The 21634-nt window shown below is 51.2% G+C and overlaps 1 protein-coding gene across 1 annotated transcript in view; it reads left to right on the top strand.

Moving 5' to 3' along the window:
* Positions 1–21634, top strand: part of LOC138447847 (potassium channel subfamily T member 2-like) — a 1314520-nt gene that overhangs the window by 1288281 nt on the left and 4605 nt on the right. Inside the window, exons 28-29 of the mRNA XM_069604273.1 lie at positions 4501–4804; positions 7347–7431. Coding sequence (XP_069460374.1) covers positions 4501–4804; positions 7347–7431 — 389 coding nt within the window. The remainder of the gene's footprint in view (positions 1–4500; positions 4805–7346; positions 7432–21634) is intronic.

Below are 21634 nucleotides of genomic sequence, written 5' to 3'. Positions count from 1 at the left end.
TGGCCCATTGCAAGAACCTGGCACCCGTTGTTACACTAGAGTTGTGACTTCCCAGTGCGTGATGCTTGAGCCGTCAGAGAGCAGCATTCCAGCTGTCCCTGCATCCCACAGTCCCTTCGTTACCGCCATTACCTGATTGAGGCTGTTTATATGTGTATTCTGTGCTCTTCTGAAGTTCAACACATGGGCCAAGACCCCATCTGCATGTTGTCACCCATGTTACAGCAGAACATGTCTAGACACAGTTTATTAAACTGCTTCAATTATTTTTCTGCAACAAATTAGAAGCTGCATATTAGTGCTCATGCGTTATCCAAACTGATTCTACGCTGATTATATGTATGAACAACTGGAAGATATCCAACATGAGAACACATAAGAGGCCAGGCCTTAAAGGGGATGGCCGTGTAGGAATACAATACCTCAGGCCTTAAAGGGGATGGCTGTCCAGGGATACGATACCCCAGGCCTTAAAGGTGATGGCTGTCCAGGGATACGATACCCCAGGCCTTACAGGGGATGGCTGTGCAGGGATACAATACCCCAGGCCTTACAGGGGATGGCTGTGCAGGGATACAATACCCCAGGCCTTACAGGGGATGGCTGTGCAGGGATACAATACCCCAGGCCTCAAAGGGGATGGCCGTGTAGGAATACAATACCCCAGGCCTTACAGGGGATGGCTGTGCAGGGATACAATACCCCAGGCCTTACAGGGGATGGCTGTGCAGGGATACAATACCCCAGGCCTCAAAGGGGATGGCCGTGTAGGAATACAATACCCCAGGCCTTAAAGGGGATGGCTGTGTAGGAATACAATACCCCAGGCTTTAAAGGGGATGGCTGAGCAGGGATACAATACCCCAGGCCTTAAAGGGGATGGCTGTGCAGGGATACAATACCCCAGGCCTTAAAGGGGATGGCTGTGTAGGAATACAATACCCCAGGCTTTAAAGGGGATGGCTGTGCAGGGATACAATACCCCAGGCCTTACAGGGGATGGCTGTGCAGGGATACAATACCCCAGGCCTCAAAGGGGATGGCCGTGTAGGAATACAATACCCCAGGCCTTAAAGGGGATGGCTGTGTAGGAATACAATACCCCAGGCTTTAAAGGGGATGGCTGAGCAGGGATACAATACCCCAGGCCTTAAAGGGGATGGCCGTGCAGGGATACAATACCCCAGGCCTTAAAGGGGATGGCTGTGTAGGGATACAATACCTCCTACAGGAGGTAAAGGGTATTTCATATCACCCTGGAGTTCCATGGCCTTCCGCCTCCTTCCTCTCTGTGCTCCTGGCACTCCCTGGTCCTTGCAATATCCTCATAGCCTGTGGCAGGGGCACTGTATCCCACACATGACGGTCCTGTTTCTCCAGCCAGCCATCCATCCCATCTCTCTCTCTCCCCCTCTCTCTCTCAGTCTCTCTCTCTTTCTCTCTCTCTCTCTCCCTCTCATTAGACCTTTCTGCCCCTCCCTTCACACACATCAGGCTTGCCCTCGTCTGTCTCTCTCTCTCTCTCAGTCTCTCTCTCTTTCATTAGGCTTTTCTGACCCTCCCTTCACACACATCAGGCTTGCCCTCGTATGTCTCTCTCTCTCTTTCTCTCTCTCTCTCTCTCTCATTCTCTCTCTCTTTCTCTCTCTCTCTCTCTCTCTCTCTCCCTCTCATTAGGCCTTTCTGCCCCTCCCTTCACACACATCCGGCGTGCCTTCGTCTGTCTCTGTCTCTCTCTCTCTCTCTCTGTATCTCTTCCCCCCTTTCTTTTTCTATCTCTCTCTCATCAGACCTTAATATTCTTCCCTTCGCACACTTCATGCTTGGCCTCCTCTCTGTCTCTCCCCCATCTCAGCCTCTCTCTCTCTCCCTATCTCCCACTTCTCTCTCTCTCTCTCTCTCTCTCTCTCACCAGACCCTCCTGTCCCTCCTTTCACACATGCCAGACTTGACCACGTCGCTCTCTCTCTCTCTCTCTCTCAAGCCTTTCTGTCACTTCCTTCAAACACCACTGTCAAAGCAGGCATTGGCAATCTACATAGAGAGGCCCCATTTCTAGAGCTGCATTTGGCCCTCTACTGAGGAAGGCCCCATTTCTAGAGCTGCCTTTGCCACTCTACTGGTGAAGGCCCCATTTCTAGAGCTGACTTTGGCACTCTGCTGAGGAAGGCCCAATTTCTAGAGCTGCCTTTGCCACTCTACTGAGGAAGGCCCCATTTCTAGATCTGCCTTTGGCACTCTACTAAGGGAGGACCCTTTTCTAGAGCCACCTTTGGCACTCTACTGAGAGAGGCCCCATTTCTAGAGCTGCCTTTGCCACTATACTGAGGAAAGCCCCATTTCTATAGAGAGCTGCCTTTGACCCTCTACTGAGAGAGGCCCCATTTCTAGAGCTGTCTTTGGCACTCTACTAAGGGAGGACCCTTTTCTAGAGCCACCTTTGGCACTCTGAGAGAGGCCCCATTTCTAGAGCTGCCTTTGCCACTATACTGAGGAAGGTCCCATTTCTAGAGAGAGCTGCCGTTGACCCTCTACTGAGAGAGGCCCCATTTTTAGAGCTGTCTTTGGCACTCTACTAAGGGAGGCCCCTTTTCCAGAGCCACCTTTGGCACTCTACTGAGAAAGGCCCCATTTCTAGAGCTGCCTTTCCACTCTACTGAGGAAGGCCCCATTTCTAGAGCTGCCTTTGCCACTCTACTGGGGAAGGCCCCATTTCTAGAGCTGCCTTTGGCACTCTACTGAGGATGGCCCAATTTCTAGAGCTGCCTTTGCCACTCTACTGGCGAAAGCCCCATTTCTAGAGCTGCCTTTGGCACTCTGCTGAGGAAGGCCCCGTTTCTAGAGCTGCCTTTGCCACTATACTGAGGAAGGCCCCATTTCTAGATCTGCCTTTGGCACTCTACTAAGGGAGGCCCCTTCCCAGAGCCACCTTTGGCACTCTACTGAGAGAGGCCCCATTTCTAGATCTGCCTTTGGCACTCTACTGAGGAAGGCCCCATTTCTAGAGCTGCCTTTGGCCCTCTACCGAGGAAGGCCCCATTTCTAGAGCTGCCTTTGCCACTCTACTGGGGAAGGCCCCATTTCTAGAGCTGCCTTTTGCACTCTACTGAGGAAGGCCCCATTTCTAGAGCTGCCTTTGGCCCTCTACCGAAGAAGGCCCCATTTCTAGAGCTGCCTTTGGCACTCTACTGAGGAAGGCCCAATTTCTAAACCTGCCTTTGCCACTCTACTGGCGAAGGCCCCACTTCTAGAGCTGCCTTTGGCACTCTGCTGAGGAAGGCCCCGTTTCTAGAGCTGCCTTTGCCACTATACTGAGGAAGGCCCCATTTCTAGATCTGCCTTTGGCACTCTACTAAGGGAGGCCCCTTCCCAGAGCCACCTTTGGCACTCTACTGAGAGAGGCCCCATTTCTAGATCTGCCTTTGGCACTCTACTGAGGAAGGCCGCATTTCTAGAGCTGCCTTTGGCACTCTACAGAGGAAGGCCCCATTTCTAGAGCTGCCTTTGGCTCTCTACCGAGGAAGGCCCCATTTCTAGAGCTGCCCTTGCCACTCTACTGGGGAAGGCCCCATTTCTAGAGCTGCCTTTGGCACTCTACTGAGGAAGGCCCAATTTCTAGAGCTGCCTTTGCCACTCTACTGGCGAAGGCCCCATTTCTAGAGCTGCCTTTGGCACTATACTGAAGAAGGCCCCATTTCTAGATCTGCCTTTGGCACTCTACTAGGGGTGGACCCTTTTCTAGAGCCACCTTTGACCCTCTACCGAGAGAGGCCCCATTTCTAGAGCTGTCTTTGGCACTCTACTAAGGGAGGACCCTTTTCTAGAGCCACTTTTGGCACTCTGAGAGAAGCTCCATTTCTAAAGCTGCTTTTGCCACTATACTGAGGAAGGCCCATTTCTAGAGAGAGCTGCCTTTGACCCTCTACTGAGAGAGGCCCCATGTCTAGAGCTGTCTTTGGCACTCTACTAAGGGAGGACCCTTTTCTAGAGCCACCTTTGGCACTCTGAGAGAGGCCCCATTTCTAGAGCTGCCTTTGCCACTATACTGAGGAAGGCCCCATTTCTAGAGAGAGCTGCCTTTGACCTCTACTGAGAGAGGCCCCATTTCTAGAGCTGTCTTTGACACTCTACTAAGCGAGGCCCCTTTTCCAGAGCCGCCTTTGGCACTCTACTGAGAGAGGCCCCATTTCTAGAGATGCCATTGGCACTCTACTAAAGGAGAACCCTTTTCTAGAGCCGCCTTTGGCACTCCGAGAGAGACCCATTTGCAGAGCTGCCTTTGCCACTATACTGAGGTAGTCCCCATTTCTAGAGAGAGCTGCAATTGACCCTCTCCTGAGAGAGGACCCATTTCTAGAGCTGCCTTTGACCCTCTACTTAGAGCAGCCCCATATCTAGAGCTGCCTCTGGCACTCTACTGAGAGAGGCCCCATTGCCATAATAGATTTCAAAAGCCTCCATGCATCAGACCCTAATTCTCTTTGTGTTTCCATCTCACAGTCGCAGGTCTCCATCAGTGTAGAAGACTGTGAAGACACCCGGGACACGCGAGAGCCCATCGTATGCCGGATAAACCACCGGAACTCCACCTCCAGTGACCAGTCTGACCACCCACTGCTGCGGCGCAAGAGTATGCAGTGGGCCCGGCGGCTGAGCCGCAAGGGGGCCCGGCAGCCGAACAAGTCAGCAACAGAGAAGATCAGCCAGCAGCGTATGACCCTGTACCGCCGCTCAGAGAGGCAGGAGCTCAACGCCCTGGTGAAGACCCGCATGAAGCACCTGGGGCTATCGGCGGCAGGATACAGTATGGACTTTTATATTCAAGGATGTGGGGTAATCTAGGTTGGAGTAGTGCTTGCATGCATGATCTGTTCACAAGACTTTCCTGCCCCCAAAATGCTGCCCATGATTGCGAAGGGCCATAGGATCCACCAGTGCCCTCTTAAACATGCAAGGGGGGAATAGTGTGTCCACCTGGCCACATGTTCTTCAGCAGAAGTGTAGGGTGGGTACTACAGGGCCCCCCTGCCCTGAACATGGTGCAGCCAATGGACTCTCTGTCAAAGTTCTGAATGTTAGACTAAGCGTCATCCACCAGCCAAGCCTTTTGCCACTTTCAACATGTCTATTAACAATGTGGAGGTAATGCCAGCTCCCGGGAATGCCAGCGGAGCTGTGCCTTCGGAGTCCCTCAGGTGGGACTAGGCGCACTCAGCTGCCTCTTGCTAGAAGATCTCAGCACCGGATACCAGACTATCTACTACGTGTCACGATGGGGAAGTCCCACCCATCTGTCCCTCACTAGCAACTCTGAGGATCTGATTGGCCACCTCCCCGTTATCTGTCCTTCTGAAGGCACCGAACAGAACGGTCCCTACCAGCACATCCAACAGCGGGATACCCAACTCTTCCTTCCCCAAATGTTTGGATGGCTCTGGATCCCACTTCCCCAGACTAGCCCCTTACTTTCCATCCGTTCCTATTATCCGCGCTTACTATACAGCTGGGTGGGGGTCTGGCGGCACTCGATTACCAAATCTTCTGATGGCACTAGGTGGCCTGTTATCTGCTATTGGCTAATAATGTAGCAATTTCAGACTCTATCCATCTGAAGGCGCTAGATCCAACTACCCCAGTAGTAACTACTCATTGCTTCGATTGGAATACCAATATATCCTTTACAAACTCATCTATGAGTGTCTCTTCCAACTCTCCATTATCCGAGCCGTTCCTCTTAAGATCCAGTTACAATAACTCTTTATTTCAAATCACAGCCAATTCCATAGAATAATAAAACAGCAATACACATCACAAAACCCTGAATTGTAGACCTGATGCTGTGATTCCATCCGCTGAGTATGCAAAACCCTCCGAAAATCCATTAAGAATCGCACACTGCAATTGCCAGGCAGCTGGTAGGACCTGAATATCCAACGGTCCCTGTTGGCCATCAAATTGAGCGTGCTGCCTATGTACTGTAATCACACATAAATGTTATCCTGAATGATCGATCTGAGGTGGTGGTTCCATCAGTCGAGTGCGCGTCCGTCGGAAGGCACTGAACCCACCCAGCTGCCTCTTATGATTAGATCTAAGAGCACAATGCCCAGCGTCGCGTCTTGAAACACTTGTGTATAGGTGCGTTAAAAATGCCATATGATATCATCATATCATATCATAACCCTGCGTTACTCAACTTTCCGATTGAATTAAAGCCAACAATCTGTCCTTCACCAACAAATTCTGAGTCACAAGCCCTGCTCTCTGTTGGAAATTCTTATGTTGATGCTGGACACAATCATCCTCAACCCCTTTAATATGGTTTGGAGTCTTAGAAACACATCATAGGATGGAAGGTAAAGAACGTCAAAGCCCTACAATCGGCCATTCACTGCCTACACTCATGCCGCGACCCATGTGTGGTCTTCCGCTTTCTCAGAGCACCCTCCCCTTTGTTTCCTCGTAGACTACCACTTTTGACACTTAAGTGAGCTTAACGAACTAGTGACGACACTCTGGAACCATCAGAGGTTTACAAGAACACATGGTCATTGTATGTATGTATGTATGTATGTATTTAGTTTTTATATAGCGCCGTTAGCCCGAGGGCATCAGGGCGCTTGTACAAAGAACACTGAAACTGCGAGACAACAAGACGGACAACACGTGTGAGACGGACAAATGGTACAGCTAGCTATTGAGCGGCAAGGTCTCAGAGTGAGGTCCTGCGCCCACGATCCTATCTAAAGAGGTATGTTTTCAGCCTCTTCCTAAAAACTGAGTGATTGACTTCGGACCTAAGTGATTCCGGGACGCTGTTCCACAGTTTAGGAGCCAGCACAAGAAAGGATCTGCCCAGCCCTGTTTTTAGCTTAAACTTGGGCACGTGCAGAAGGCATTTTCCACCCGAGCGTAGGTTTCTGGTGGGGTTGTAGGGCCTTATGTGTGTTTTCAAATATGAAGGCGCTGTGCCATAAAGGCATTTGTGGACCAGGCAGAGAACTTTAAACTTAATGCGCTCCTCTACTCTGAGCCAGTGCAGAGCTAGCCTCTCTTCGTAGTGAGAAATGTTCAATGCATCCAGGTGGGACATCAGTCATTGCAAGCTGATGGCTGACTTTTGGCACAGTCTAGCAATTTGCCAATTTTGGGGTTGATGTATTAAAATGCATTTCAATGTTGGTTCAGAATGCAGTTCTTACATGTCATATGAGCACAAACCCCACTGTGCAACAGGCAAGATCGTCCTTCATAGACACGCAGGACGCATCTGTTTGGAAATTGACCAAGATTTCTTCATCCTCGGGACCCCTTGTTGAACGTGTCCCCTTTCTCTCTCTCTGCAGTGGACATGATGGACCACGACAACACGCTGTCTTACATCCTGATCAACCCCTCGCCCGACACGCGGCTCGAGCTCAACGATGTGGTGTAAGCTTCTTCTGAACTGTTCATGCTTTGCCTCAAATCATCACAAAATCTTCACAAACTGTTGTTGGTCCCTTTTCCTTATTTGGGCACCTACACCACACGTGTCTCTCTGTCTATCCTGCTCTCTCTCCATCTGTCTTACATATGTCTATCATCATACGTGTCTATCTGCCAATCTATCTGTCCTGCCATCTCTGTCTTCGTCACTTGTCTACATGCGTGTGTGTCTATTTCTTTGTCCATGTCTTTAGCTGTGTCTGTCTGTGCCTTCCTGGCTAATTCTTCTATCCATCAGCTGCTGAAGTCATCCCCCCTCTTTGCTAATCAAAGGTGATCATTGCATTGCAAGAGGTGGGCACGTCGTTGCCCGCCGAACTCACCGTTTGCCACCCCCCCCTTCAAGGCCATGTCTCTTACTTAATGCTGCTATTTTGGGATCTTAAAGTGCTCCTCAAGACTGCCATATTGTAGGAGTTAAGCCACTTCTTGGCTGCTACTTTTTTTGGGGTGCATGCGAAGGACCTGTAGTATTTCAGACATGATTTGCAGGGATTCTAGAGTGCTTGGACCCTGGTGGGTGAGCACCTGCAGCTCCATTACCCCTGCACACTACCCATGAATGCTGGGAGAATTCTATGCAAGGCCAGGCCTGTATGACCTGGGAACTGGAGAATGCGTGTGTTTGCTGTCCACACCAGGATCCTTGCTCTCCAAGGTGGGATTGCAAGGCCAGATAGCCATTTGTGGACTCTAGTCCTTCCCCATCTTTAGGTGGTGTGGCGGCACACAGCGTGCGCTTGTAGGAGGACATCATGGTACGTTACTCATGGTAGTGATGGAGGATGGTTACAGGTCATTTGGTCGAAAATAAATGGTCGACAGGACAAATGGTCGACGCAATTTGGTCGAAAGACAAATGTTTTTATTTTTTATTTTTAGTATTTTTACTTTTTTTTTTTTGGGGGGACCCCCATCCCCCTTTTTTTGCTAAAAAACCCTTTTTTCCCTAAACGAAAACCTGAAAAATATATATATAAATAAATAAAAAATTCGACCATTTGTCTTTCGACCCAATTGCGTCGACCATTTGTCTGTCGACCATTTGTCTGTCGACCAAATGACTGGACAGCATGGAGGATGGCAAGGTGAGCATATGGCTCTTTGGATAACGTGCGTGCAATGGATGGGAATGCAGAATAACTCCAAAACCAAATAATCAAACCAACTCAGGAAGATGGCAAAGGTTCTGTTTTAATATCAGTTATCCAAAATAGGAAGTTTCAACAGACGTTCTCTCGAGCTCTCATTTCATTTCACATACAACATATCTATATACTAAATATTCATCATAGGTGACGTCATACTATGAGGCAAATGAGAAAAACCTACGAGGGATTGTGATACGTTCAAGGGGAACATCTAAGTATACTTTTTGTAAGGGGTAGAATTGTGATTGGATATCTACTGTCAAGTGGACAACTTATGCCTACCTCTAAAACATCTAATCTTCAACACTATTAAGTACACAGTGGGACTCATTAGGATCCTGGCGGTGACGGTATGAACGGTGCCGGTAGGGCACCGGCACCAGTCATACCATCCCGCTGCATTACAAGTTTTGCTTGCGGGTTCCTGACAGCCCGCCAGGTCTTCCCTCCGGGGCAGAATGGGGATCGGGAGCCCGGCAATACCGCCACCCGCGAATGGGCAATTACCGGCCCATTCATCTCGTAATGGGCCGGTTATTGCCCAATCACGGGAGGCGGTGTGGTAGTGAGCATGGCGGAGGCTGTGCCTGCCATACATGCACAGCTACCGCCATGCTCGTAATGAGGCCCAGTATATCATTGGCTCTCAAACTATAATGCCCCCCATTACATGGCCCTCTACAATTGGTTGGTACACTCGTGCCATGTCTGGAACCTTTGGTTCACTTAGCAGCGCGTAAGCTCATACCCAGGTGCCAGGAGGTGTACTTGACTATACCTTCCCACCCAATTAGCCCAATGTCTCTCATCACTCAAGACTTCTGCCATGAAGATTGTCTTTGAACTTGGCCTTGCAGAGTATTATTGTCTCTGGGAAAATAAGGGAGTGCGAGCACGCACTATCGTTGTTCTAGGACTCCAAGCTCAACTCTATTTCCATCCTTGGTTCACGTGACAAGAGACCACGATCTGGACCATTTTGCAGCATTTAAATGTCTTAAATGAATAAAAACTTGGCAGCTTGGTGTTCTTTCTTTGCTCCTTGACATGGGATGATTCAGTGTCTCCCGTTCACCGCCTTCAAGAATAGATAACCGGCCTTAGCTTGCTTCTGCTTTGACACCAAGCAGACAGCCTTGGCATTCGTATCCACAATCTCAGCTAATTCTTGCTGCATCACAAATCTCGACCTTTCTCTCCATGGGTCTGAGTTTACTAAATTCATGACACCAATGTCGAGTTTCTATACAATGGCGGCTTCACCTGTGGTCAATTCACTGCGTATAGCCAGCTTCTAAGATCACTTAGTCTACTTGCGTTACAGCAGCTGTACAATTATTAAACGACTTGCATTTTCTTCAATGCGTCACACACATGCAATCTTCTTTTCGGCATATTAAAGTTTACTCGATTCTTAACTTCGTCATCAGTTTCTATATGATCCATACACTCTCTCTTCAGCCACTATTCTCTGGTCGTTACTCTCGTCTCTTGTGACATCACTGGCTCCTCTTTCATTCTTTTTCATATTCCTTTAGTGAGTTCCTCCCTCAGATTATCATCTCTTGGAGGATACATTTGATAGGGTTTTCTCAGAGGATATCTTCTCTCAAAAACCCACTGCGGAATTGGCACATATGCAGGTGTCAAACATTGCACAATCTCAGGCTTCCAACATATAGGAGGTTGGGGGCGGGACTTCCTGCTAAGGCATTTACCTGCTCCTCTACAAAGGTTCGTCGTTTAAGGGTTTTGCAATGGTGAACCCTATTCCAAGATGATACAAGCGGGAGAAGTGATGAAGGCTTGTTCCACTCCTTGAAAGACAGGATCCAGCCTTTTCACGGAGCACAAAGATTAGTTGTAGGATTGTGCCATTGTATTTTTTAAAAGAAAACATTGACACTGTCTTTCAGTTTCTGGTCTGATCAGTACTGGAAAGTGAGCACAGAATAAGGGTCGGTCCTACATAGAGGCAATTCTGGATGGCTGATGAGGCAGAAATCAAGTGGCGCCCTATAGGCCCTAAACAAAACTGGCCCAGGTTGTAAAAGTGTGTTGGTGGAGAGTAGAGGGGTGCCAACATGGGACTACACCCACAGTGACAAAAGTCCTTACACTGGCTTTGACCAAAGTAGTTTCAGTTTGATTGAAACAGTGCTGTGCTTCTTTTCATTATATCCAACCTTGCTGATGTGGTATCAGGTGAGGAGACACTAGGCCATCCTCACTGCACTGAAGCCACTAGCTTTGACACAGGGCAGGGAGGCATACAGATTTCTCTGGCTCCCACTCTATAGACATAAGCAGGGCTCCAATTTTATCTCTCAATATAAAATCCTTCATACTATTCCCAGGAAACTGTATTGCAACCTGTTCCCGGTCCACCAAAGCCTTGAGAATAGTTTACCTTACCAGGCTGTGAAACATGGCAAGGCCCAGACCACTGACAGCTCTCACTGAGAGCTCCAATCAAACTCATGAGAGATCTGACAGATCTCTCTCTCACACCATCCTGTGGATGACAGCTCAGTGACACTTGACAGGTCACTTCACCTTCCCTCCACTGGGTCTGACCACTACGGAGCACAGCAGAGGAGCCACCTCTGTAGCTGTCATTCAGTAGAGTGTCAATGGGCATAGAGTGTGCGTGCGGTCCTGGGCCTGGGCCAGCACCTGATCACTGATCTCCAGTGGCTGTTCTACAAGGCCACGGTGAGTCGATTGTTTGGCATTTAGTTGCTCCTGTCGGCATCTTACCAGCTACTGGCTCTACCACTACTGGCAACCAAGCCTCGTGCTCCCGGATTGTGGACCTGACTTTGCGGCCGAACAGTGCTTCTTCCAGGAATGCAGCTGTGTGTAGGAATGCGGCATCGTGCGGTATGCCATAAGAACTCCCCGAACGCGGGCTCCAGCGCCTGACCCCGTTCCAGGTTGATGCCTTATTGAGGGTCTGCATAAACCTCTCCATGTCGCCTTTGACTCAGGGCCACCAGAGTGTGATGCAGTGGTGGTCCACCCCGTACGATGCCAGGAAGGTGGACCCATTGTCCGGCCTCACCGATTCAAGAAGTTCAAAGGTGGTGAATGTCTCGTTCAGCACTGGTATGATGGCCCTGGCTGCCTTGGAGCCCACAAAGTGTACCACGGGGTACATCGAGAATTTATCCAGCAGGACCAAAAAATTTGGGATTGATGTACAGTTCCGAAGTCCATGCTAAGGGCTTTCCACGGGGCCCCTGCGCATGCCAGGGATGTGATGAGGATCCTTTGGAAAGGGGCTTCGCTGTATGGCACCAGGTACACGCCGTGATGGCGTCATCAACTTTCCTCTCCATCTCCGGGAACCACACCTTCTCGCGAAGCCTCGCTACCATCTTGGTCACACCCTGGTGGCCCACTTGGGCGAGGTTGATCACCATCCTCTGGAGGGACACAGGGATTACCAATTGTGTCCCCGGAGCAGCACATGCTCTGGCCCTACTGTGAGCTAGCTCCTCATCTTCCATAGGCCCCTCAGGAAGGCTTGCGCCTCGGGAGTTCGGGTCTGCGTGATGCTCAAGAAGCCCTTCCATCGCCCCGACTGCAGCTGTTCCATCAGTTCCTTCATGCCTGAGTCCTGGCGGGTCGCCTCCGCAACGTCGTTGACCGACATGGACCTTGGGATTGCCGCCCGTGTAACCAGCGCAACCGTGGCCTCTGTGTCGTCCACGAGGGTTTCCTTCACTCCGGCCGGCCCTCTCGGATGTCAGGACAGGTAGTCCGCCCGGTTGTCGGCACCCGCTCTGAAGGTTTGTGTCATGTCATACTCCTGCAGTTGAAGTAGCAAACACTCGAACCTGATTGAGGGTCCGGGTGCGGTCCCGCCAAGGATGGGGACCAGGGGTTTGTGGTCTGTAACCACCGTGATGGGGTGTCCATAGATGTAGATATGGAAATTCATGTGCCCCCATAGGACAGCAAACGCCTCCTGTTCAATTTGCGAATACCTGCGCTGTGTGGCCATGAGGGCCTTGCTTTTAAAAGCGATCGGTTACCTTTCCCCGGATTCGGAAACTTGTAGGAGCACCGCCCTAGCACCACTGGGCTTGTGTCTGCCATCACCTCATACTTCTTTGTTGGGTCAAATTACGCCATAGTAGTGTCTGCCGTGAAGGCGTCCTTGGTGGCCTCGAACACCTTTTCCTCCACCCTGCCTCAGCTCCAGTCCTGGTCCTTCTTCGTCAGGACACGCAGGGGTTCGGTGAATGTAGCGAGGTTCGGGATGAATCTCCCACAAAAGTAGACAATACTGAGGTAGCTGCAGACCTCGGAGGGCAAAGTTGGCGTGGGTGCCGCCTTGATGTCTTCCACATTCCTGGGGTCAGGTGACAGTCCCCCGTTGTGAAAGATGAATCCAAAGAACTCCACCCTTGGCTCCATAAACTTGCACTTCCTCTGGTTTAGGGTCAGTCCAACCCAGAACAGCCTCTCCAGTACCACTGTGAGCCTGGCCATGTGCTCCTTCGGTGATGCCAAGTACACCAGCACGTTGTCGTTCACGGTGAGGGCCCCTGGGTGGCCCGCTAGCATGCCCCTGATGGTGTGCTGGAAGACCTCAGCCACTGATGACACTCCGAAGCTCAGCTGTCGATACCGGAACAGGCCGATGTGGGAGGAGAACAAAGTTATAGCCCAGGAGTCCACATGCAAGGGAGCCTGATGGTACCCTGCCTTGAGGTCCAACATCGAGAATAGCTGTGCTCCCAGAAGATCTGCCAGGATGTCGTCAAGCGTGGTTGTGGGATGTCTCTCCTTCCTGATTGCCCGGTTGGGCAGCCTCATATCTGTGCAAATGCGGACCTCATCAGGGCACTTTGGCTTGGCCGCTACAACGATCGGCAACACCCATGGCGTCGGCCCTTACACTCTCTCGATGATGCCAGCTCCTTCCATCTTGATGAGCTCAGCCTACACCTTTTGGCACATGTGGAGTGGTACGCGTTGATGGTGCAGCATCACTGGCTGGATGGTTGGGTCGACGTGCAGCGGCACCTCCTGCCCTTTTAGGCAGCCCACTCCCTTGAATAGGTCCGGGAACTGAGCTAGCCGACAGCCTATGTCCTGGCGATATACCTGGAAGTCAAAATGCGCCAGTCCTAAGTCCTCTGCGGTTGCACAGCTGAGCAAGGTCTCTTTCGCCACCGGCGTCACGTAGAATTTTGCCTGCATTGTGACATCCTTGTGCTGCACCAATGCAAGGAAGAACCTGTCCAGTGGTAGGGGTGAGGAGCCTCCGTATGTGAATATGCGACTGGTTGGGCGTTGCAATGGCAGTGGTACTGGTAAGAGCTTTCTGAAATCTGCCGCCGGCATGACGTTAACCGAGGCACCTGTGTCCACCAGGATCACCATCCCAGTGTTCATGATGGCTATCGAACATCGGGGTTTCCTTCGCTGTGGCCTAGAGTCCAGACATATAGCTGAAATAAATAATGCCTCTTCTATATCACTTGCTCCTTCCATCCTGTCCTGGCCTTCTGTCCTTATCTACTGGTACCGAGGCCTGGGTGGTGTCAGTGGCAGCCGAGACACTGGTGCGGCCTGCCAGGGCGCTCTGCACATCTGGGCATAATGGTTGACCTAGCCGCACCACCTGCACGTAGCTCCTGCCGCTGGGCATGGCTGGTCGTGATGTGCCAGGCCACCACATGCGTCGCACGGCTTCTGTAGCTCCTCAAAGGTTTTTGTGCACCCTGCGTGCTCTGCCTTCTGTATCTTCGATGAGGCTTTGGTGAACCCTTCGTCGATACTACCTGCACTAGCTCCGGGTGTCCGCTTTTCGACACTTCCTCCATTTGCATGGCCCTGCTCCAGGATTGTGTGTAGGGGAATATCGGTCTCTGTTAGAATGTGGCAGCGCAGTGCACTGAAGCAGTGCTGGATGATCTGCGCTCTTATTTTGTCAGTCTCGATGACTAGCCGACAGGTCATGGCAAGTCTCTGTAGCTGTGCATGGTACGTCTCCGGTGACTCCGCCCGATCCTGGTGGGCCTGCCGTAGGCAGAACCTCTCGTAGTCCCTGTTGACCAGTGGTCAGAAATAGTCGTGTAGCATTTCTTTAGCTGCGCTGTACGAGTTGTCTCGAGGCTGCAATGTCTTGAAAATCTGATGCACCCAGTGGTCGAAGTGAGCAGGAGCGGTCGGGAGCGGTGCTCCTCTACTTTTTTAAATTAAGTTTTCCAGCTCCTATACTTATTGTTCCGGAACGGTTTCGTTTTAAAATAACAGTGTAGGAAGAAGTTGAAACTTGCACTTTCAGTGCGCTGCACAGAACATTCCCTTAAACAGCAGGCGCATGTGTTTGGGGGTTTGTATTGTGTGTGGGGAGTTTCTGAGGAGCGGGGCAGGCTAGCAGGGAACATAGTTCCACTACTTCTTTTCTTACACTTTGACCCCTGCACCTCGCTGTCAGCATAGAATAGGAGCATGGCCCTCTGAGCTGCGTCATCGTCCACCTTGGCATTAGCTGACTACATCTCTAGCCTCTCCACACACATGTCCCACCGTGGCCCCAGGGTGGCAGGGGCACCTGAGACGTCGAGTTCTGGCACCAGGCACCCAGTGAAGCTTCGGGGCCCATCGCGGACCGCGCCTGAGTGTCTGGGACGCTGATAGGGACAGTCTGGCCATTGATGAAGCGTCTGCTCCACTGTCCTGGTCTTCATCCCCCATGTTGGCGTGTTCTTTCACCCACCTGTGAAAGGGTGACTTCCTTATGCTGCCCCACTCGGCGGCACAAGCACCCCTTGTGGTACTTACGGGGGCCGCAAGCTGAGTCGCTGGGCAGTCTTGTGGTGAATGGGGCCTCCTGGGCCAGCTCCTTTCCACGTCGCCCCTCCCGCACCCCTGCAGCACAAGCACCCTGGTAGAGCCGCTTGCGTGGACGGTACCACTGTGCCCTTCAGGCACCCCCTTGTTCAGAGGGCACTGTGCGGACCTCGCATGGCTTGCAGCCGGTGGATTGGGACGCCCTCCCCTTCTGTGTGCACTCTGCTCGCCTCGTTGTAGTACCTTGCTGGGGGGCGGGGGGGAGGGGGGAGAGCAGAGTGTCCTTCTCCCTTGGCACGCATTGTTCACGCTGGGCAGGGATGAGACAGCGGGCTGCGCAGCCTCCCCGGGGCCGTCGTCTGAAGCGGCGCCTTCCGCCGGCCCCCGCGCTACCACTTGCTGTGTTGCGGTGTGGCTGAGCACGGTGCCGGCTGTACGTGCCCCCGCGCTACCACTTGCTGTGTTGCGGTGTGGCTGAGCACGGTGCCGGCTGTGCCCCCGCGCTACCACTTGCTGTGTTGCGGTGTGGCTGAGCACGGTGCCGGCTGTGCCCCCGCGCTACCACTTGCTGTGTTGCGGTGTGGCTGAGCACGGTGCCGGCTGTACGTGCCCCCGCGCTACCACTTGCTGTGTTGCGGTGTGGCTGAGCACGGTGCCGGCTGTGCCCCCGCGCTACCACTTGCTGTGTTGCGGTGTGGCTGAGCACGGTGCCGGCTGTGCCCCCGCGCTACCACTTGCTGTGTTGCGGTGTGGCTGAGCACGGTGCCGGCTGTGCCCCCGTGCTACCACTTGCTGTGTTGCGGTGTGGCTGAGCACGGTGCCGGCTGTGCCCCCGCGCTACCACTTGCTGTGTTGAGGTGTGGCTGAGCGGTGTGGCTGAGCACGGTGCCGGCTGTGCCCCCGCGCTACCACTTGCTGTGTTGCGGTGTGGCTGAGCACGATGCCGGCTGTGCCCCCGCGCTACCACTTGCTGTGTTGCGGTGTGGCTGAGCACGGTGCCGGCTGTACGTGCCCCCGCGCTACCACTTGCTATGTTGCGGTGTGGCTGAGCACGGTGCCGGCTGTGCCCCCGCGCTACCACTTGCTGTGTTGCGGTGTGGCTGAGCACGGTGCCGGCTGTACGTGCCCCCGCACTACCACTTGCTGTGTTGCGATGTGGCTGAGCACGGTGCCGGCTGTGCCCCCGCGCTACCACTTGCTGTGTTGCGGTGTGGCTGAGCACGGTGCCGGCTGTACGTGCCCCCGCGCTACCACTTGCTGTGTTGCGGTGTGGCTGAGCACGGTGCTGGCTGTGCCCCCGTGCTACCACTTGCTGTGTTGCGGTGTGGCTGAGCACGGTGCCAGCTGTGCCCCCGCGCTACCACTTGCTGTGTGGCTGAGCACGGTGCCGGCTGTGCCCCCGTGCTACCACTTGCTGTGTTGCGGTGTGGCTGAGCGGTGTGGCTGAGCACGGTGCCGGCTGTGCCCCCGTGCTACCACTTGCTGTGTTACGGTGTGGCTGAGCACGGTGCCGGCTGTGCCCCCGTGCTACCACTTGCTGTGTTGCGGTGTGGCTGAGCACGGTGCCGGCTGTACGTGCCCCCGCGCTACCACTTGCTGTGTTGCGGTGTGGTTGAGCACGGTGCCGGCTGTGCCCCCGCGCTACCACTTGCTGTGTTGCGGTGTGGCTGAGCACGGTGCCGGCTGGGGCCGCACGGCGGCTCGCCTAGGTGATCGAGCGGTGCCAGAGCCTCTGTTCCCACGGCACGCCTGGGCCTCCCGTGCACCCTCGTCGCCACTTGTTGTAGGCTCAGGATGAAGCTCTGGGCCTGAGAAAATAAAGACACAAGACGTCTTTATTGGGTTACTGGGTGGGACTCCCGCGGCGTGGGCAGAACTACCCCTTTTATTCACCAGACACAGTGCCGACGCGCACCGTAACACCGGGTGAACCAGACTCTGGCTCAGATGAAGGAATGCCCTCAATTTACCAAGCCAGGACCTCTGGGCGTAGATCTCGCTGACACCTAAAAACACGGTTGGCACATTATTATACTGTTAGAGGGAGATCTACCAAGGGAAGAAACCAGTTAATCGGAGCCAAGTTCTTTTAGCCTCTGATCACATTTCTGAATATCTTAAATTAATAATTACATGGGGGATGGTTGTCCAATAACACCTTCTAGATTCCATTGTTTACCCCTGAGATGGGTCACGGCTAAGTGTCATCTAGGCGACTTGCTAGAATGAAAGTTGTTTGCTGTGTCATGCTTTTCAAGAAGATTGATTGCATTTTATATTATTTTGGAACAAATGCGATGTGGCCCATTATGAGAGGTACAGGGTTTCATCAATGTTGGCCAGATTTATATCATCTCCTGTGTGTTCACCAAACACTTATAGGGTGAGTCTTATCCTCATTGAATTACTTACATCAGGCTTTAGAGATTAGGAAAAGTCATAGTGAATTGTACCTATGCAATCGTCTCTCAATTCAAATCAACTATGCCTACTCTAGACGAGACGTGGCCATGCAGGAGGCCATTATCTAGAAGATTCTAAGTTATCCGACCGCGGCTGATTTTGCAGCGGCTGGAATGTTCGCATGAGAAAGGTGCGAACTACCAAAAGTTTGCACCTTTCTCATGCAAACGAACTTACATACTACAGGGGCTTCCCCCACAACACCCCGCTCACTATGCCACACAGTATAGTGAGCGGGGTATTGCGGGGGACACCCCTGCAGCCCCCGCAGTCTTTTTTTATTGTTTTACTTACCTGCAATGCTACCACCAAAGGTTCGAACCTTTGGTGGTAGCATTTTTCGGTCATTTTGTACGGTCTGGCCTTTTTTTCGGTCTGATCGTACAAAACCATCCAGAATCCCTCTATTTCACTGTCTGTTCTCTAGTCCTCCAAAAATGTGTCGCTCTGCAAATCTCCTCTGCCTACTCTAGAAGGGACGTGGCCATGCAGCAGTGATACAGAATCCCTCTATTTCACAGTTGTCTCACCCTCTTCAAACCTTTCATACTTCAAATCTCCTATGCCTACACTAGAAGAGATGTGGTCATGCAGCAGTGATCCAGAATACCTCTATTTCACTGTTATCTCGTCCTCTTCAAACCTTTCTCTCTGCAAATCTCCTCTGCCTACTCTAAAATGGACGTGGCCATGTACCAGACCATTATCCAGAATCCCTCTATTTCACTGTCTGTTCTCTAGTCCTCCAAAAATGTGTCTCTCTGCAAATCTCCTCTGCCTACTCAGGAAGGGATGTGGCCATGCATAGGGCCATTATCCATAATCCCTCTATTTCACTGTCTGTTCTCTAGTCCTCCATACATTTGTCTCTCTGCAAATCTCCTCTGCCTACTCTAAAAGGGACGTGGCCATGCAGCAGTGATACAGAAACCCTCTTTTTCACAGTTGTCTCACCCTCTTCAAACCTTTCATACTTCAAATCTCCTATGCCTACACTAGAAGAGATGTGGTCATGCAGCAGTGATCCAGAAGACCTCTATTTTTCACTGTTATCTCGTCCTCTTCAAACCTTTCTCTCTGCAAATCTCCTCTGCCTACTCTAGAAGGGGTGTGGCTATGCAGCAGGCCATTATCCAGAATCCCTCTATTTCACTGCTATTTAGTCCTCTACAAATGTATCTCTCTGCAAATCCCCTATACCTACTCTAGAATGGACGTGGCCATGCATCAGGCCATTATCCAGAATCACTCTATTTCACGGTCTGTTCTCTAGTCCTCCATACATTTGTCTCTCTGCAAATCTCCTATGCCTACTCTAAAAGGGACGTGGCCATGCAGCAGTGATAGAGAATCCCTCTATTTCACTGTTATCTCGTCCTCTTCAAACCTTTCTCTCTGCAAATCTCCTCTGCCTACTCTAGAATGGACATGGCCATGCAGCAGGCCATTATCCAGAATCCCTCTATTTCACTGCTATTTAGTCTTCCACAAATGTATCTCTCTGCAAATCCCCTATATCTACTATAGAATGGACGTGGCCATGTAGCAGGCCATTATCCAGAATCCCTCTATTTCACAGTCTGCTCTCTAGTCCTCCAAAAATGTGTCTCTGCAAATCTCCTCTGCCTACTCTAGAAGGGACATGACCATGCAGCAGGCCATTATCCAGAATCCCTCTATTTCACTGCTATCTAGTCCTCTACACATTTGTCTCACTTCTAATCTCCTATACCTCCTCTAGAAGGTATGTGGCCAAGCATCGGGCCATAATCTAAAATACCTCTTTTTCACTGTCTGTTCTCTAATCCTCCACAAATGTATCTCTCTCCAAATCCCCTATATCTACTATAGAATGGACGTGGCCATGCAGCAGGCCATTATCCAGAATCCCTATATTTCACTGTCTGTTCTCTAGTCCTCCACAAATGTGTCTCTCTGCAAATCTCCTCTGCCTACTCTAGAAGGGATGTGGCCATGCAGTGGGCCATTATCCATAATCCCTCTATTTCACTGTTGTCTCGTCCTCTTCAAACCTATCTCACTTCAAATCTCTGCTAGCTATTCTAGAAGGGACGTGGCCATGCAGCAGGCCATTATCCAGAATCCCTCTATTTCACTGTTCTCCAGTCCTCTACACATTTGTCTCACTTCTAATCTCCTATACCTCCTCTAGAAGGTATGTGGCCAAGCATCGGGTCATAATCTAAAATATCTCTTTTTCACTGTCTGTTCTCTAATCCTCCACAAATGTGTCTCTCTGCAAATCTCCTCTGCCTACTCTAGAAGGGGTGTGGCCATGCAGCAGTGATCCAGAATCCCTCTATTTCACTGTTCTCTAGTCCTCTACAAACCTATCTCTCTGCAAATCTTCTATTCCTACACTAGAAGGGATGCGGCCATGCAGCAGGCCATTATCCAGAATCCCTCAGTTTCATTGCTTTCTAGGCCTCTACAAACCTGTCTCACTTGTAATCTCCTATGCCTGTTCTAGAAGGGATGTGGCCAAGCAGCAGGCCATACTCCAAAATCCCTCTATTTCGCTGTTCTCTAGTCCTCTACAAACCTTTCCACTTCAAATCTCGTCTGCCTACTCTAGAAAGGGTGTGGCCATGCAGCAGTGATCCAGAACCCCTCTATTTAACTGTTCTCTAGTCCTCTATAAACATGTCTCTCTGCAAATCTTCTATTCCTACTCTAGAAGGGATAGGGTCAGGCAGCAGACCATTCTCCAGAATCCCTCTATTTCACTGTTCTCTAGTCCCCTACACATTTGTCTCACTTCTAATCTCCTATGCCTTCTCTAGAAGGGATGTGGCCAAGCAGCAGGCCATAATCCAGAATCCTTCTTTTTCACTGTCTGTGTTATAGTCCTACACAAATGTGTCTCTCTGCAAATCTCCTCTGCCTACTCTTGAAGGGGTGTGGCCATGCAGCAGTGATCCAGAATCCCTTAATTTCACTGTATTCTAGTCCTCTACTAACCTGTCTCTCTGCAAATTTCCTTTGCCTACTCTAGAAGGGACGTGCCCATGCATCAGGCCATTATCCAGAATCCCTCTATTTCACTGTCTGTGTTCTAGTCCTCCACAAATGTGTGTCTCTTCAAATCATCTATTCCTACTCTAGAAGGGACATGGCCATGCAGCAGGCCATTATCCAGAAGCCCTCTATTTCACTGCTCTCTAGTCCTCTACAACCCTTTCTCTCTGCAAATTTCTCTGCCTACTCTAGAAGGGACATGGCCATGCAGCATGCCATTATCCAGAATCCCTCTATTTCACTGTCTGTTCTCTAGTCCACCACAAATGTGTCTCCCTTCAAATCATCTATTCCTACTCTAGAAGGGATGTGGCCAAGCAACAGGCCATTATCCAGAATCTCTCTATTTAACTCCTCTCTAGTCCGCTACAAACATGTCCCACTTCTAATCTCCCATGCCTTCTCTAGAAATGGTGTGGCCATGGAGTAGGCCATACTCCAGAACCACTCTATTTCACTGCTCTCTCATCATATAATAGCACATCTCACTTAAAATCTCCTATACCCACTCTAGAAGGGGCGTAGCCAAGCATCAGGCCATTATCCAGCTTCTCTCTCTTTCACTGTTCTCTAGTCCTCTACAAACCTTTCTCTCTGCAAACTTTCTGTGCCTTTCGCTGTGTACCCCCTCCCTCTGTTCACCTGCCACTCTCCACCGAAACCTATGTCTCTTGCATCTG

This window comes from Ambystoma mexicanum, chromosome 3q (assembly GCF_040938575.1).
Source record: "Ambystoma mexicanum isolate Mex_15411 chromosome 3q, UKY_AmexF1_1, whole genome shotgun sequence".
Taxonomy (NCBI): domain Eukaryota; kingdom Metazoa; phylum Chordata; class Amphibia; order Caudata; family Ambystomatidae; genus Ambystoma; species Ambystoma mexicanum.
This window is presented reverse-complemented; position numbering and strand designations above follow the sequence as displayed.